Source organism: Mya arenaria, chromosome 7 (assembly GCF_026914265.1).
Source record: "Mya arenaria isolate MELC-2E11 chromosome 7, ASM2691426v1".
In the NCBI taxonomy this organism is placed as follows: Eukaryota; Metazoa; Mollusca; class Bivalvia; order Myida; family Myidae; genus Mya; species Mya arenaria.
In genome coordinates this window covers 28,442,664-28,457,812 of record NC_069128.1, presented here as the reverse complement: position 1 = coordinate 28,457,812, position 15,149 = coordinate 28,442,664, and the positions used below count along the sequence as shown (strand labels likewise).

General features: G+C 33.0%; 1 protein-coding gene across 2 annotated transcripts in view; it reads left to right on the top strand.

The window, feature by feature from the left end:
- Positions 1-47: 47 nt before the first annotated feature.
- LOC128241758 (solute carrier family 15 member 1-like) overlaps positions 48-15,149 on the top strand; it is a 37,770-nt gene continuing 22,668 nt past the window's right edge. The window contains exons 1-8 of one of the 2 annotated variants that reach the window (XM_052958831.1): positions 48-142; positions 6,733-6,837; positions 7,401-7,441; positions 8,970-9,042; positions 9,945-10,086; positions 10,783-10,860; positions 12,310-12,409; positions 12,882-12,972. In XM_052958831.1, coding sequence (XP_052814791.1) covers positions 6,774-6,837; positions 7,401-7,441; positions 8,970-9,042; positions 9,945-10,086; positions 10,783-10,860; positions 12,310-12,409; positions 12,882-12,972 — 589 coding nt within the window. In that variant the 5' untranslated portion in view covers positions 48-142; positions 6,733-6,773. The remainder of the gene's footprint in view (positions 143-6,732; positions 6,838-7,400; positions 7,442-8,969; positions 9,043-9,944; positions 10,087-10,782; positions 10,861-12,309; positions 12,410-12,881; positions 12,973-15,149) is intronic. The other variant, XM_052958832.1, reaches the window with a different exon arrangement.

The window sequence follows — 15,149 nt, the reverse complement described above, 5'->3', positions numbered from 1 at the left end:
TACATAATTACCATTCGATAAATTAAATATTCCACGTCACGTAGAAGCTGTAAACTAACAAGCGTCCATAAAAAGCAGACGAAAAAAGAATCCGGAAATGTCAACAAATCTTTGAAAGTGAGTTCTACATTACAGTTCTGAGGTATTGTATTCCATTTCGATAAAAATAACAATTCAAATATTCCATCTTTATAGTTAAAACACAAAAGTAATAAACATTTTATATTAGATTATTATTTACTTTTGATTGATGCAAATAATCGCCTTGATAATGTTATTTTATGACATAATCATCAGTGACAGTAGCAACCACCGCAATGGCTTGAATTTCGGAAATGAAATGTTATTAATGACAATATATGTGTTTTTTTGGCTGATGACTGACCGCACTTTAAATGGCAAGTTTCACAAATAAACAGTGCTGTTTGAAAAATTGGTGTATAAAGTAAACCTGGGAGGAAAAGGGTATTGTTCTCTTACACTTACAGTTTGAAATACTAGGGTCAGAAATGTACATGCAATATGAATATTTAATATTATTTTATTGATTGACAGCGTTTAATATCAATTGTAAAAAGTTGGAAGTTGCAAGTTGGAAGTTGGAAGTTTTAGCTTGCCAAAAAAAAAATTGCCTGCAGAAAAAATATTTGCCTGTCTGAAAAAATATTTGCCTGTCCGAAAAAACATTGTCATTAAATAATATACAAAATGAGTAAAAAAATGAATATCAACTGGTTTTAATGCATTCCTGATTTAATTCACAAAACAACTATATAAACACTACATTAACTTGTTATTTAAAAGAAAATTAAACACACTTAGTCTTGCTAAAATATTTGAACTCCGGCACCATTTAGGTGTTTTCCGGGTGTCCAATCTAAACAGTTGTTAAAAAAAATGCCATTATGGATAGATGAATAAATTTACTCGTTTATTCCGGGCAATCATTATCATGATTCCATGTCAGAAATGGATGACTTTTGGCGATGTTATGTGACATCAAATATCAATTTTGGATCAATTAACTATCACTTAAAGGCAAACAATCAGCGAACAATTTTTACAGACATTTCGCTTTTAGGTACCTTTTCACTATTTAGTCGTCTCAAAAGATGCTGATCAACCGCACTGTCAATTACGAAAGAGCTGCCAGTACCATTCAAAATTTGACAGACATGTTTCGTGGACCGGCAAATTTCAGGAAGACTGTTATATATATAGCAGGAATAATTCTAATAAGCAGTTAAAGCGGTTTGTCTTGATCACATTTAAAAATGCCTGATACATTTGCCCTCAGTCTTATTTTGTGACTTTTTCTTTTCGTATTAAAGTGTCAGTGTTGCCTATGACCTCGTTTATTGGTAATTGAATTTCGGCATGGATAATTCAATTTCAGCATCAATTTTTGCACCGATTTTGGCTACACACTTCATTGTTTTAGAGTTTTTGTGACACAGATTAGTTTTGTTTACTCAGGTTTCAATCTGCATTTAATAAGCATCTACAATATCAGAATATTTCTGAAAAACTTCCCAAAATATCATCTTTGCAATTAACTTTCACCAAGGTATTTGTATAAATTTAATATCATCATAAAACCCCAAGATTTGCACAATATCCGTTATTCTTCAAGATATTTTACATTAAGAAAAAGACCAGAAATTCTTTAATGCCATCATTGCCCCATTAGTGATAAAAAGTAGTGAATAATGCTGTATCATTGGTTTAATTCAATACAAGTGTTTCATTTTAGTCAAAGAAATATTTATCTAAATAATTTATATAATCATAATCAATTTAATGTTTTGCAAAAATTGATTTTCACTGCATAATATCCCTTTCATATTAGAAATTAAAATTCTCTCACCAATTTTGGACAAATGGGAGCAATTCTTTCATTTAAAATCTGACATGGTTTTGACCTGTATAGGGTCTGAACCCTCTTTGATACCAACTTAGTAAAAGCAAATCTTGTTCAGAATGAGAACACTTTTAAACCATTCTTTGTCATCCATTTGAATGTATCATTATTGTATAATACTGTTCAATTATACAACAGATACAAGACCAATTGTAATTCTGACATTCTTTAAGTTTTTAAATATTGCACTTTAAATACCATGTCAACGTTGCTGTTAAAGAGATGCTCATTTACTTATAGGACCAAAAATGAGATTTCCGGGTAATGCTGCCTCCTGATATATTATAATTATTTTACCCTTTGATATCGAAATTGCAAAAGAGAATACAATTAATGTTAAGAAAATGAACTTGGCCGTAGTGGGGAGTGAATCCATGCCGGTAGTGACAAGAATAAAATAGAAAACATACCTTATCCACTCACCCTCAAGGACTCGATCATTATTCATCGGCGGACACAGTTCACCCGCGGAAAGTGGACTGAAATTCATTGTTTTGGTCATGAAAAGTGTGTCTTACACTGTGAGTGTACTGTGCGTGTCACAGTTTTCCTGCAGGCTCTCAACATTTGCGACAAAATGCGACAACAATTTTTCATGTATATATTGATATATTTATATATATAATATATTATTAAAACTAGTGCACTCAGCTGTCATTCAGTCTCTGTAGTTAATCAAGCATGCTGCTGTTGATATCCCATAATTAGGGCACAGGTGGGTAAATTAAGTTGAATGTTATGGCTTTCGAAGGTAATTACATCCTTTAATGATTATGCGTTTTTGTAGCAAAAGTGTGACAATTGTGTACATGAAAAATGAACAAAGTTGACTTGTCTTTGATGATGATTCATGATGATGATGGTGATGGTGGTGATGATGATGACAACAATGACAACAGTGATGATGATGAAGACGATGATGATGATGATGACTGGTTGGATTTATTGTATGAAGACAATTCACAAATCAATCGTTATTGTGTCAAACTTGGCAATTACTGTTAAATAGACAGTATTTCAGATCCATTCAAAATACATGATTAAATGTACAGTAACTGTTGCAGACATGTTTCAAAGATTTAAAACATACAATGACTAAAAGAAATATAGCTATTTTACACTTAGCTCATCTCATCAAAACACATTATTCAACAAGAGGTAGCTTTAAGTGGTGCAGATTGTCATAGTGGTTATATGTTCAGAAAGTCATGCAAATATCTATTATCTTTCTATTATGATCGACACTGGAGTATAATATTCATGCACCAATCTGTGTTTATAGATCTATGAGCCAGTCGAAGTAAAAAACAAATTTGTATTCAAAAATATCAAAACTGTCACTTAGTTTCTATAAAAAGATAGTATGAAATCAGTGGCCTGAAAAAGACAAAGTTATAAAATTTTGTAATATTGTTTATTATACAGCACGACATAATACATTATGAAAATGCCTTTTAATAGGCTGTAATTGATTATACACATAATTTACATCCCCCTTTTTCAACTGAAATAGTTCATGCATATTTTATGAGACTGAGGGTACATGTACATGTAAGGAAACATGAAACATATCATTCTGGTCTGAATTTACCTCTAGTTTAATGTGCATACCCAGTTAAATAACACATGTATATGTTATACCAGTAAACTGTTAAAAGTAAGGTGCTCAACACAGTATAATTAATACAACATTCATATTCTTGTATTATTCATAAAATGTCTTATATAAATTGCATTTTTTCATTTCGTACCTAATTTTAGGATACGATACGATATAATGAGTTTATTGAGTAAAACATCATACAATGTTCATAGCATATAAACATACAATACAATGAATGCAGAAAGTACTGAAATTAAATTTTCTGCAGCAATTTAACATGAATGATATAACATCCTATGGTTGTTAGAGTGTGCTTATGAAATCAGAAATGTCACCTAAATTTGTTTAAAGTATAATTACATGAAATAGTAGCAACTCAGGTGTAAAAGGAAATACATGCCCATTATTTAAAGCTTCCCTAAGCTGTTTTGCAAAGTAGATATTTATTTTGCTTATCTATATGTAGTATTCTTTTTACATTACTTAATTATATGTACATGTAATATTTATAATCTATATTCTGGTCATTTATTAAAATCGCCAGCCAAGGCTGTGAAAGATTTACCGTAAATCATTGATTATAGGACGCACTTTTTTCCCTAAAGATTTTTTATAAACAGTATTTAATAGGCTTTTGACATTTTTTTCGGGAGTCCATTTCAAGCCGATATATGTTTGTTTACATTTCTTTTCAAAGGGACGATACTCACATCAATTGATGCATTTAATTGAAATGGCAGTAGAAAATCGGGAACGGTTAAAGCATCGGTATACGACAGTAAAGTAAAAGTGGTTAATTATTTTAAAGTTTCAAAATGTTTTTACGTAGTATGATTCTGTATTTAAAACAAATAGACATGCATCATGTGAAGTGGCATAATTTTCTGTTGAAATGTGAAGGTGTGAAAAACACCCTCTGTATCTACCGTACGGCCGCAGTACCTGAGTACAACCTGTTGCAGTGACAGTGTTGTTTGACCAATTTTAAAGGTGTTGAAAATATTTGACTTAGATGTTGAGGACATTTAAAGAGGTACAATATATGGCTGTTCCATATTTGTGTCAACGACAAATAATTTGAGGGAGAGTGACAACGGGATGGACAGATTTAGATTGTTGTTAATTGATAACTTAGGGACTGTACACCAGATTGGCACCAAAAAAAGTTTTTTTCTGTTACGAATCTCAGGACAATTATCTAATAGAATGTGTTACGCTTTGATATCATAATTGTAAAAAAAAGTACCAAAATGAAAAAAAAAATTGTGTTGGAGACCGGGTTCGAACCCGTGTCGCCAAAATTGCAGTTTAGCGTCGTATCGACTGAGCTATGACGGCTTACTGTAATAGGGTGACATAATTAAGCTATACAGCTACAGTGTGTGAAATTAACGGTAGCCCGATCGCCCGAGGCGACGAAAGAATGACACGGGCTACGAAAAAATTCTTTAAGATAGCCCGACGGGCAATGAAAATAAAATCGTCGGGATGATATTTACCTCGACACCGTGTACCTATTTCCGGAAAGTGTAGCCAGACTACCAATGTAGTTCATACCAAGCCAAAGAAGGCTAATGGTCAACAGTACGAAAAAGAGGTGCGTTTTGAATAATATCATAGAAAACAGTTATTATAATTATCAAACCACAGTTTGACAGGACCTAGTTCTGGCCTCTTATAACTTTAATGTAGATATTTTTTTTTGGATGTTCACTTCACATTAAAAGGAAATAGTATGTGCTCGCTGAAGTTCTTTAGCTAGACAGGACCCTCAACTCTGGCAACAAATAAATGAAAAAAGCATTTTGCAATATGCAAAAACATGTTAAATCACATCCAGTCACATCTATTACTGAATAAAATGAGATTCAGATCCGTTTGTGTATCATTTTGTCTTTTTAAAAATAAAAATTACTCACAAATATGTTCCGTGTTTTTTCTGTAAACTTCTGGGCCACAGAAATCTGGCTTGGGCTACAGAAATCTCAGTGTCTGTAGCCCCATTGGCAACCAGGGTAAAAAGGTTAATTTCGCACACAACTACAGCTACCTCGGTAATATCACGTGATAACACCAACTAGCCAATGATACGCATAAGGAATGAATTCTACCTGGTAGACATACCCAGTAATCTTTTTTTAATGGAAAAATACGAAATAACTGCTTAATACTTAAATAAATTGCAAACTATGTGGTACTTCAGTTGGTAAGTTTCAATGCATTGTACACATCGATGCCAAGTTTATGTCAGTTTTCGACAATTTTCTCTTTTTTTCGCTATTTTATCATACAGAGTACAGCCCCTTTAATACAGTATTGCAATTAACTATTTATATGCTGTGTACCATTAATTTGTTACTTCAATATTTTTTATATTTTATCATTTATGTACATACATGTATTGTACTATTTAATAATCTTTGCCATTTTCATGATTCAATAAAATTCATGAAAACAAATATGACGGCTACAGGGAAACATTAAAATGTCAAACTGATAAGAGTTTCCCTGAAATCCTTATTATTGTGGCTTCAATGACAAGGACCATGGCCCATCTTATTGGATTGCCATATTATAAATCATTGGCCTCTGTGACTTCAAAATGCCGAAGCTGCATTCTTCTGTTTCGGAATTTTTACATCATTAAAATCATAACAGCGAGCCGCATTTAACTGCAAAATGCCGAGTAAATAGTTCAATGTGAGAATGGTGTTGTATCATGTGATCAAAATATCAGAACATTCAGAAATTGTAAAATACAAAAATTGTAACTTTTGTAAAAAAAAATGTGTGATCAAATTACCAAGATTAAGTACTAAAAACGTAACAATGCTTCTGAAAACATGGGATTTAATGTAGCTTCAACATTTGGAAGTGAGGCCATTGATATGCTTTTGTAATGTTTGAAGATTTCAGCATTCATCTCTTAAAAGTATCCAAGGATCTCGAGGACACCACATTTCATGGAGGAGAACCAGAACCTCCAAGTCAGGTGTCCCATCATTATTTAGCAGAAAGTTTACAAAATACATATTAAATTGCAGCAGAAAATTATTTGACGTCACTGACACAAAATATTTTACTAATGGATATACAGCACAGGAGATTAAATGGACCCCTGAATTTAGAAGAGACTCATGATTCAACTTGTGGTGTCCCTTAGAGATCTCTGGTAAATTTAGTTTAATTGTCAACCCTTGTATTTTAGAATGACATAAATTTAAGCAGACATCATAACAGTCAAGCAAGATGGAGCATGACTACGGGAGTGTTAACCCACCTAATGGCTACGAGCCCACATCTACCTCCTCAAGTAAGTTTACTTATTCAGTACTGTACATTTTACTTTATCAATAATGTATTTGATTTAGCTTACTGATATATGCAGTCATTGAAATTAGCCTTTTGGATAAACAATTACGAATTCATTTATTACTGCTGGGCATTACATTTTTGAACAAGCCCTACTGTATACCCTGCACTAGTAAAATGTCTTCCAGGCTTGCTCAAATTCTGAATTTTATATAGCATGGCTTCTTCAAAAATGTAACGCCAAGCAATAGTATAAAAATTTGGGCTTGTCCATCCAAAAATTTCTATGACTGGTATAAAACCAAGAATTTGAGCAGGCTCGTGACGTGCAGGTTCAAGGGCTTGTGCTTTTTTTGACGGCTTTGTATGAGGATATGGGTTTCGAAAAACCAAGCAGTGCCAACTTTTCAAAACAAAAGACTACCTTATTATAAAGAGCTCAAGCTTTAATGTATTTATGTTGTTAAATGTGTTTTCTCTTTAACAGAATCAAATTTTGTTTAATATTTTAATACTCAACGAATATCAAATGCAGTCACCTTAAAAGATATTATTTCTTTTCAGAATCAGACCTGATTGAAAAGGATAAGGAATCCAATACTAAGGTAAAACAAGTGAATTACGATGTTGGTATTCTTGAAAGTACATTTCATGAACACTGCATTGCAGTTTTTATTTAAATGAGAATTCTACCACAATGATTGTTGATGTTTATCAGCATTGAAAGGCTGACTGATTGGCTTAAAAGTGCACTCTTACTCCCAAAAAGATTAACCTCAATTAAAACAATTGTTTTATTATGTCAAAAAGGATGTACAAATGTTAAAACAATGGTTCTTATGAAGGATACCATGTTTAATTTGAAAGAAAGGTGCAGAAAACACAGTACCTTTAAGAAAAATGATAGTAAATCACAGTTATCTTTTAGCACTCACCAATCTTTTTTTTTTTTTGCGTTTTCAGGTATTATATACACACACACTGTTACAATTTTATTATCAGTAAATAAAATTTTCCATGAATGCATTATTAGAAAGTAGTTAAAGGTTTATCACTCAAAATTTATATTTGTTATACAATATACATACATGTGTATGTATTGTTTTGTATCATGATTCTCTGCACCTTGATTTTGCATTATTGCATGTAATGTTAATTCAAGTGAGACTCGCATTTAAAATCAATACGGTAGTGATGCACAAGTATTACAAACATACATTTTGAGTGATGAATGCTTTTCTACTTCCTAATCCTGCATTTATGGAAAATATTAATTACTGATAACAAGATAGTAACCGTGTATAAACATACAAATATTAAATGATGGGTGAGTCCTAAAAGATTTAGAGTGATTAACTATCATCTCATAAGGTAGAAATACTGTGTTTTGTGCACCTTTCTTTCATATGAACCATTTATTTAATCTTTTCAGTGAATTAAAAAAAATGTTTTAATTGTGGTACATCTTATTTGGGAGTAAGAGTGCATCTTTAACCTGTAGTTCTTCATGTTCTGCACCAGAACATGGCTTGCGTTATTTTTGACCACTGCCCTTTAAGCTTCTTTATTGAAAGATTTACTAAATTTATAATTTTCTACTATATTTTGTTAAAATAAAAACCACTGCTTATAATTTCAAATATTTCTCCCACAATGAATGGGGGAGACATTTTGTTTTTTTTGCCTTGTCTGTCCGTCAGTCAATCTGTATGTCAAACTTTGTTTCCAATCAATAACTTGAGAAGGCTTACACCCTGGAATTTCAAACTTTGTATGTAGGGTGGTCATGACCAGAAGATGACCCCCGTGTTTGTTCGTCTCCAGTCCAAAAGTACAAATTTTATGTCCATCATTGATTATTTCTCACTTACGACCACACAAAAGGGGAGACAAGCATGTTTTAAAAAAAAAGTAATCTCTAGTTATTCATGCTTTTCTGTATACAATCAGTCATCGAAATTAGACTTTTGGATTAACAAGCCCGAATTATTATACTATTGCTTGGCATCAGTATTTTGAACAAGCCCTGCTATATAAAATTCAGAATTTGAGCAAGCCCGAAAGACATTTTACCAGTGCAGGGCTTGCGGCCTTGTGCTAATTTCGACCACTGTACAATTCCTTCTATTTCAGAATTATCCGTACTCAGTGTTCTTTATTCTGTCCAATGAGTTCTGTGAAAGATTTTCCTACTATGGGATGAGAGGTGGGTTGTGTTTCCTCTTTAATCATTTAATATGCTTGTTGTTGTATTTGTAAATGATAAAATCAAACTAATTTACGTTATTAAAGACAGTTGATTGTATGAAATTCAGCAGTTTTAAGGAAATCTGGTTTAAGGGCTTTTAACTTCAGACTATTGTACAGTTATAAAGATTTTTTTTGCTCGGACATTTGCATCATTAACATACATGCCATTTTTCTGAGAGGCTTCCCTGGGGATTTAGGTCTGAATTCCAGGAGATTTTGATATAACACCAGGGGATTTTTACGCAGCTGATTTTAGCGCAATATCGACATTTATGATATAAAAATAAATACAGAAACACACTCTTATTTCAACACTTAAGACTTAGTCATCATGGTCCTTAATGGAATTTCCTATGCATAGTATAATGGATGCTTTCCACTTGAGCTAGATTGAAAAAAAAGAGAAAAAAAAGAAGGGGATGGGTAAGGGGATCCCCCCCCCCCCCCCCCCGGGGTGATAAATTGGCATTTATGCATTAATAGACAAGTAGTAGGAACTGCTCTTAAATGAATATAAATGACTGTGGAAACACTTTCCAAAGGGGTCTAAACTCCTTTACCCTGTTTTTGACATGAATCCCTCATACTGCAACAGACACCCAGGCATTTTCAGGATTGACAATTATCAGCTGTTTGAAACCAAGGTTATATTTCTATTATGTTATTGGACTCTTTTTGAGATGGATTTAAAAAGCAAAACGCAGCAAGTTTTACATGTTAATGTTTGTACTTCTGGTTAAAAATTAACATACTGATCCCTGGCACAAAGGTTACTGTAATGATTTATATATCGGAAATATTTCATGCTATAAGATACATGTATGTGGATACACTTATAGATTTCATTGTTTATGACAGCTATCCTGGTGCTGTACCTGACAAGATGGCTAGGGTTTGGGGACGCTCCGGCGACATCCATCTTTCATGCATGGTCAATGATGTGCTACTTTATGCCCTTGATTGGTGCTGTTGTAGCTGATGGATATCTTGGAAGATACAGGTACTTTTAAAAAAAAATCATTCATTGAAAGACAAAAGGACTGATAAGCCTTCTGACTCAATACATTCATACCCAAAAGATTGTTTTAGCAAATTAAGGGGGTTGTTATGATTTGTTTGGGAGAAAAAAAATAAAAACATTTTTTTTAATTAGTTGATAGACAGATTTTTGTAAACTGCTATACATTGCATTTTGAGAATTTAATCAACACTTTTTTATGATCAACCAAAAAGTTTTTATTTAAAGGCCATACCAAATTCTTTCCTTATTTAACGTCCACAGACAGATAGGTTTTGGGCCATTCCGATTGGAAAAAAACAAAACACATTTAATATGATCAATGATCTTGCCAAATATTTTTAATTTCTTTTTACTTTTGTTCTGACCTCAGAACCCAAGTGTAAATAACACCCATTCTGTGTGATTCACATGATCAGCACTCTGAAATACAAGTTTGATTTGAACTCAATTTGCAGTGGAAATCTATCTGACAATTTGAAATGGACATAGGAGGCTCCTATATTCTACATAGGATGTCACTCATTTAGAATACAGGGGTTCATTTATGTTTTCAGGCTAGCTAGATAGGTTTTCATACTAAGGATTGATGCTAAACATAAAAGCAATTTGGTACGACCTAATTCTGCACTATATATTTATTTCTTAATGTATTATAACTACATTTATTTATTTCAGGACCATACTGATAGTTTCATGTGTGTACTTTGTTGGGAGTTTGGTTCTTGCTGTAACTGCAGTGCCTCCACCAGAAGTGTAAGTCTTAGCTTTTTACATGTAGTTAGATAAGCTATGATTCCATAAGTTAGATCAATTCAATAACTTAAAATAGTTGTTTTCCAGAACTTAGATCAGTTAGTTTCCAGAACTAAGGTCAGAATTTTTCCAAAACTTAGATCTGTTGCATTCTAAAACTTATATCAGTTGCTTTCCAGAACTTAGATTAGTTTCTTTCCAGAACTTAGATCAGTTGCTTTTCAGAACTTATATATATCAGTTGCATTCTAGAACTTATATCAGTTGCTTTCCAAAACTTAGATCAGTTTCTTTCCAGAACTTAAATCAGTTGCTTTCCAGAACTTAGATCAGTTGCTTTCCAGAACTTAGATCAGTTTGCATTCTAGAACTTAGATCAGTTGCTTTCCAGAACTTAGATCAGTTGCTTTCCAGAACTTATATCAGTTGCTTTCCAGGACTTAGATCAGTTGCATTCCAGAACTAAGATCAGTTGCTTTCCAGAACTTAGATCAGTTGCTTTCCAGAACTTATATCAGTTGCTTTCCAGAACTAAGATCAGTTTCTTTCCAGAACTTAAATCAGTTGCTTTCCAGAACTTAGATCAGTTGCTTTCCAGAATTTAGATCAGTTGCTTTCCAGAACTTAGATCAGTTGGTTTCCAGATCTTAAAAAAGTTGTTTTCCAGAACTAAGATCATTTGCTTTCCAGAACTTAGATCAGTTGCTTTCCATAACTTGTATATTCATGTAGATGGACTATGACCACGTATTTGTGTGGTATATGTGAACAATGAGTGGAAACCTTTTTACGAAAGGAATTAGGTATTCATGACTCTGTTATTGATTATTTTGCTGTATAAGACAAGAAATACCACTACTAAACGATAGTATAATGAAAAAAAAGAAATATTAAAGGGACTAAACCCCAGATGGTCTCAAAATTGGCAACTACAGTATTACCACAAAACAAGACCAGAATTATCAATTTGGGCTGGTAGGAGGCTGATAATACATCATTATCATTTTACATGATTAAAATTATAATTGTAACAATAATTTGAAATAAAACAATTACAGTGTTTCCCCATTTAAAAATAGTGCATTATTGTTTCCCAATTCAAATCATACCTGTTTATGAGTACAGATAAATATACCAAGGCTATTTTTAAACTTACTGCCTAGGCTTTTCATGGTAGACAACCCCAGTAAATTTCTAATTTCTTTTTTCTTGTAATTGTATCATCCGGCCCCAATTTCTCGACACTTCTTAAGTCCCTTACAAAATAACATGATTAAGCTTCAAGAAATTGGGGCCTCAGGTGTTTAGCGCCTTTAAGAGACAGTTTTTACAACATACATAATGAAATTGTAATTTTCCTGATAACTGAGGGCATTAAAACTAAAAAAAAAGGAGAATTTATTTTGACATCAAAGCTGATAAGCTAAAGTATTTTTTTGTTTATTTCAGTATTGGTCCAAGTATAGGGCTGTTTCTGATAGCCTGTGGCACAGGAGGGATTAAAGCCTCTGTGGCCCCATTTGGAGCTGACCAGTTTGTTCCTGGACAGGTCAGTATGGCTACTAATGGTGGACATTTCTTAGCTTAAAACTAAATAATAATAATTTTTAATTTATATGCAGGTATAATTATAATCCTTACAAGAGTTTCTGTAGATTAAACAAGAAATATTACAGTCTGTTCAGATAGTCACATATGAATACTTCAACGTGTTTACTTACGTAGATAATTTCAATCTTTCGTCAGTAAATTGATAAAAGAAGGAATAAAGGTTGGAACTAAGACTTGACCAATCCACAGCTCTTGAGAAATTTCATGCTCAAGGAAAATGCAGTATAACTATATATGCTTTCATGGGAGTTTTGATCATTAAAGTCAAATGAGTTAAACATGATAATGCATGTATTGTGCCCATTTATTGACCCCTGTGAACAGTCTTCACAATAACAACAGTTTCAATATTTTTATAGAAGTATCTTATGCTTGTCATAAGAATATATTTCGATACTTGTGAATTTTAGGAGAAGTGGCAGAATTCTTTCTTCTCTGCCTTCTACTTCATGATCAACCTTGGCAGTACTATATCCATCCTACTGACACCTGTACTCAGAGGTATGTTGTACATGTCTTTAGTTTTAACTTCATTATATCCTCGATAAATGAATTTTGAAGGGGTTATATTGGAGTCACCCTGTGGTTGGTTGGTTGGTCAGTCCATTGCAATTTTTCCTTGTCTGGACAATAACTTGAAAATTTAAGTTATTAAGCATTGCATTTGGTTCCTGATTTTAAAACTATTAGATGGAGTTTAATTAAGCTACATGCGATGGAAAAGGACAATGAGTGGAAGTGCAGTCTACAAGAACCATAACTGTATCCACAGCATTGTCATTTTCAGGTGAAATTTCTGAATATAAATCTGTCCTATCAGGGGTGCATTCTGGGGTATTAATCACATTTCGTGATAGCTCTAGTTAATTTTACATTAATTGTGAAAGTTCTAACTTATGCTTGATCACTAAAGTTGGCATAATGTTGCTTTCAAGAGAGTGTGGTCTTGTGTTGTTATTGAAAACAACAGTGCCAAGAGAAAACCCAATTTTCCAGCTTGGTAACTACCAACCAAATGCTATATTGCAAGGTCTGAAGCTGAACTGACATACTGACACATGCGCCTATTAATTAATTAAAAAACATTGATTATTCTCATATAATTGGTGTGAACAATAATGTGTTTCTTCAATATATACCACAACCTGAATATTCCGTAATGTCAGTGTACCTCAAGTTCGATATTCTGTAATGTCATTGTACCTCAACCTGAATCTAGACTTCAATATTCCATAATGTCAGTGTATCTCGACTTCAATATTCCATAATGTCAGTGTAACTCGACTTCAATTTTTCATAATGTCAGTGTAACTCGACTTTAATATTCCATAATGTCAGTGTAACTCGAATTCAATATTCCATAATGTCAGTGTATCTCTACTTCAATATTCCATAATGTCAGTGTATCGCGACCTCAATATTCCATAATGTCAGTGTAACTCAACTTCAATATTCCATAATGTCAGTGTATCGCGACCTCAATATTCCGTAATGTCAGTGTATCTCGACTTCAATATTCCGTAATGTCAGTGTATCTTGACTTCAATATTCCATAATGTCAGTGTAACTCGACTTCAATATTCCATAATGTCAGTGTATCTTGACTTCAATATTCCATAATGTCAGTGTATCACGACCTCAATATTCCGTAATGTCAGTGTATCGCGACCTCAATATTCCGTAATGTCAGTGTAACTCGACTTCAATATTCCATAATGTCAGTGTATCGTGACCTCAATATTCTGTAATGTCAGTGTATCGCACCCTAAATATTTCGTAATGTCAGTGTATCTCTACTTCAATATTCCATAATGTCAGTGTATCTCAACCTGATTATTCCGTAATGTCAGTGTATCTCAACTTCAATATTCCATAATGTCAGTGTATCTAACTTCAATATTCCATAATGTCAGTGTATCTCAACTTCAATATTCCATAATGTCAGTGTATCTCAACTTCAATATTCCATAATGTCAGTGTATCTAACTTCAATATTCCATAATGTCAGTGTATCTCAACTTCAATATTCAATAATGTCAGTGTATCTCAACCTGATTATTCCGTAATGTCCGTGTATCTCGACTTCAATATACCATAATGTCAATGTATCGCGACCTCAATATTCCATAATGTCAGTGTATCTCGACTTCAATATACCATAATGTCAATGTATCGTGACCTCAATATTCTGTAATGTCAGTGTATCGCACCCTCAATATTTCGTAATGTCAGTGTATCTCTACTTCAATATTCCATAATGTCAGTGTATCTCAACCTGATTATTCCGTAATGTCAGTGTATCTCAACTTCAATATTCCATAATGTCAGTGTATCTAACTTCAATATTCCATAATGTCAGTGTATCTCAACTTCAATATTCCATAATGTCAGTGTATCTCAACTTCAATATTCCATAATGTCAGTGTATCTAACTTCAATATTCCATAATGTCAGTGTATCTCAACTTCAATATTCCGTAATGTCAGTGTATCTCAACTTCAATATTCCATAATGTCAGTGTATCTCAACTTCAATATTCCGTAATGTCTGAAAGTATCTCGACTTCAATATTCTGTAATGTCAGTGTATCTCAACTTCAATATTCCGTAATGTCTGAAAGTATCTCGACTTCAATATTCTGTAATGTCAGTGTATCTCAACTTCAATATTCCGTAATG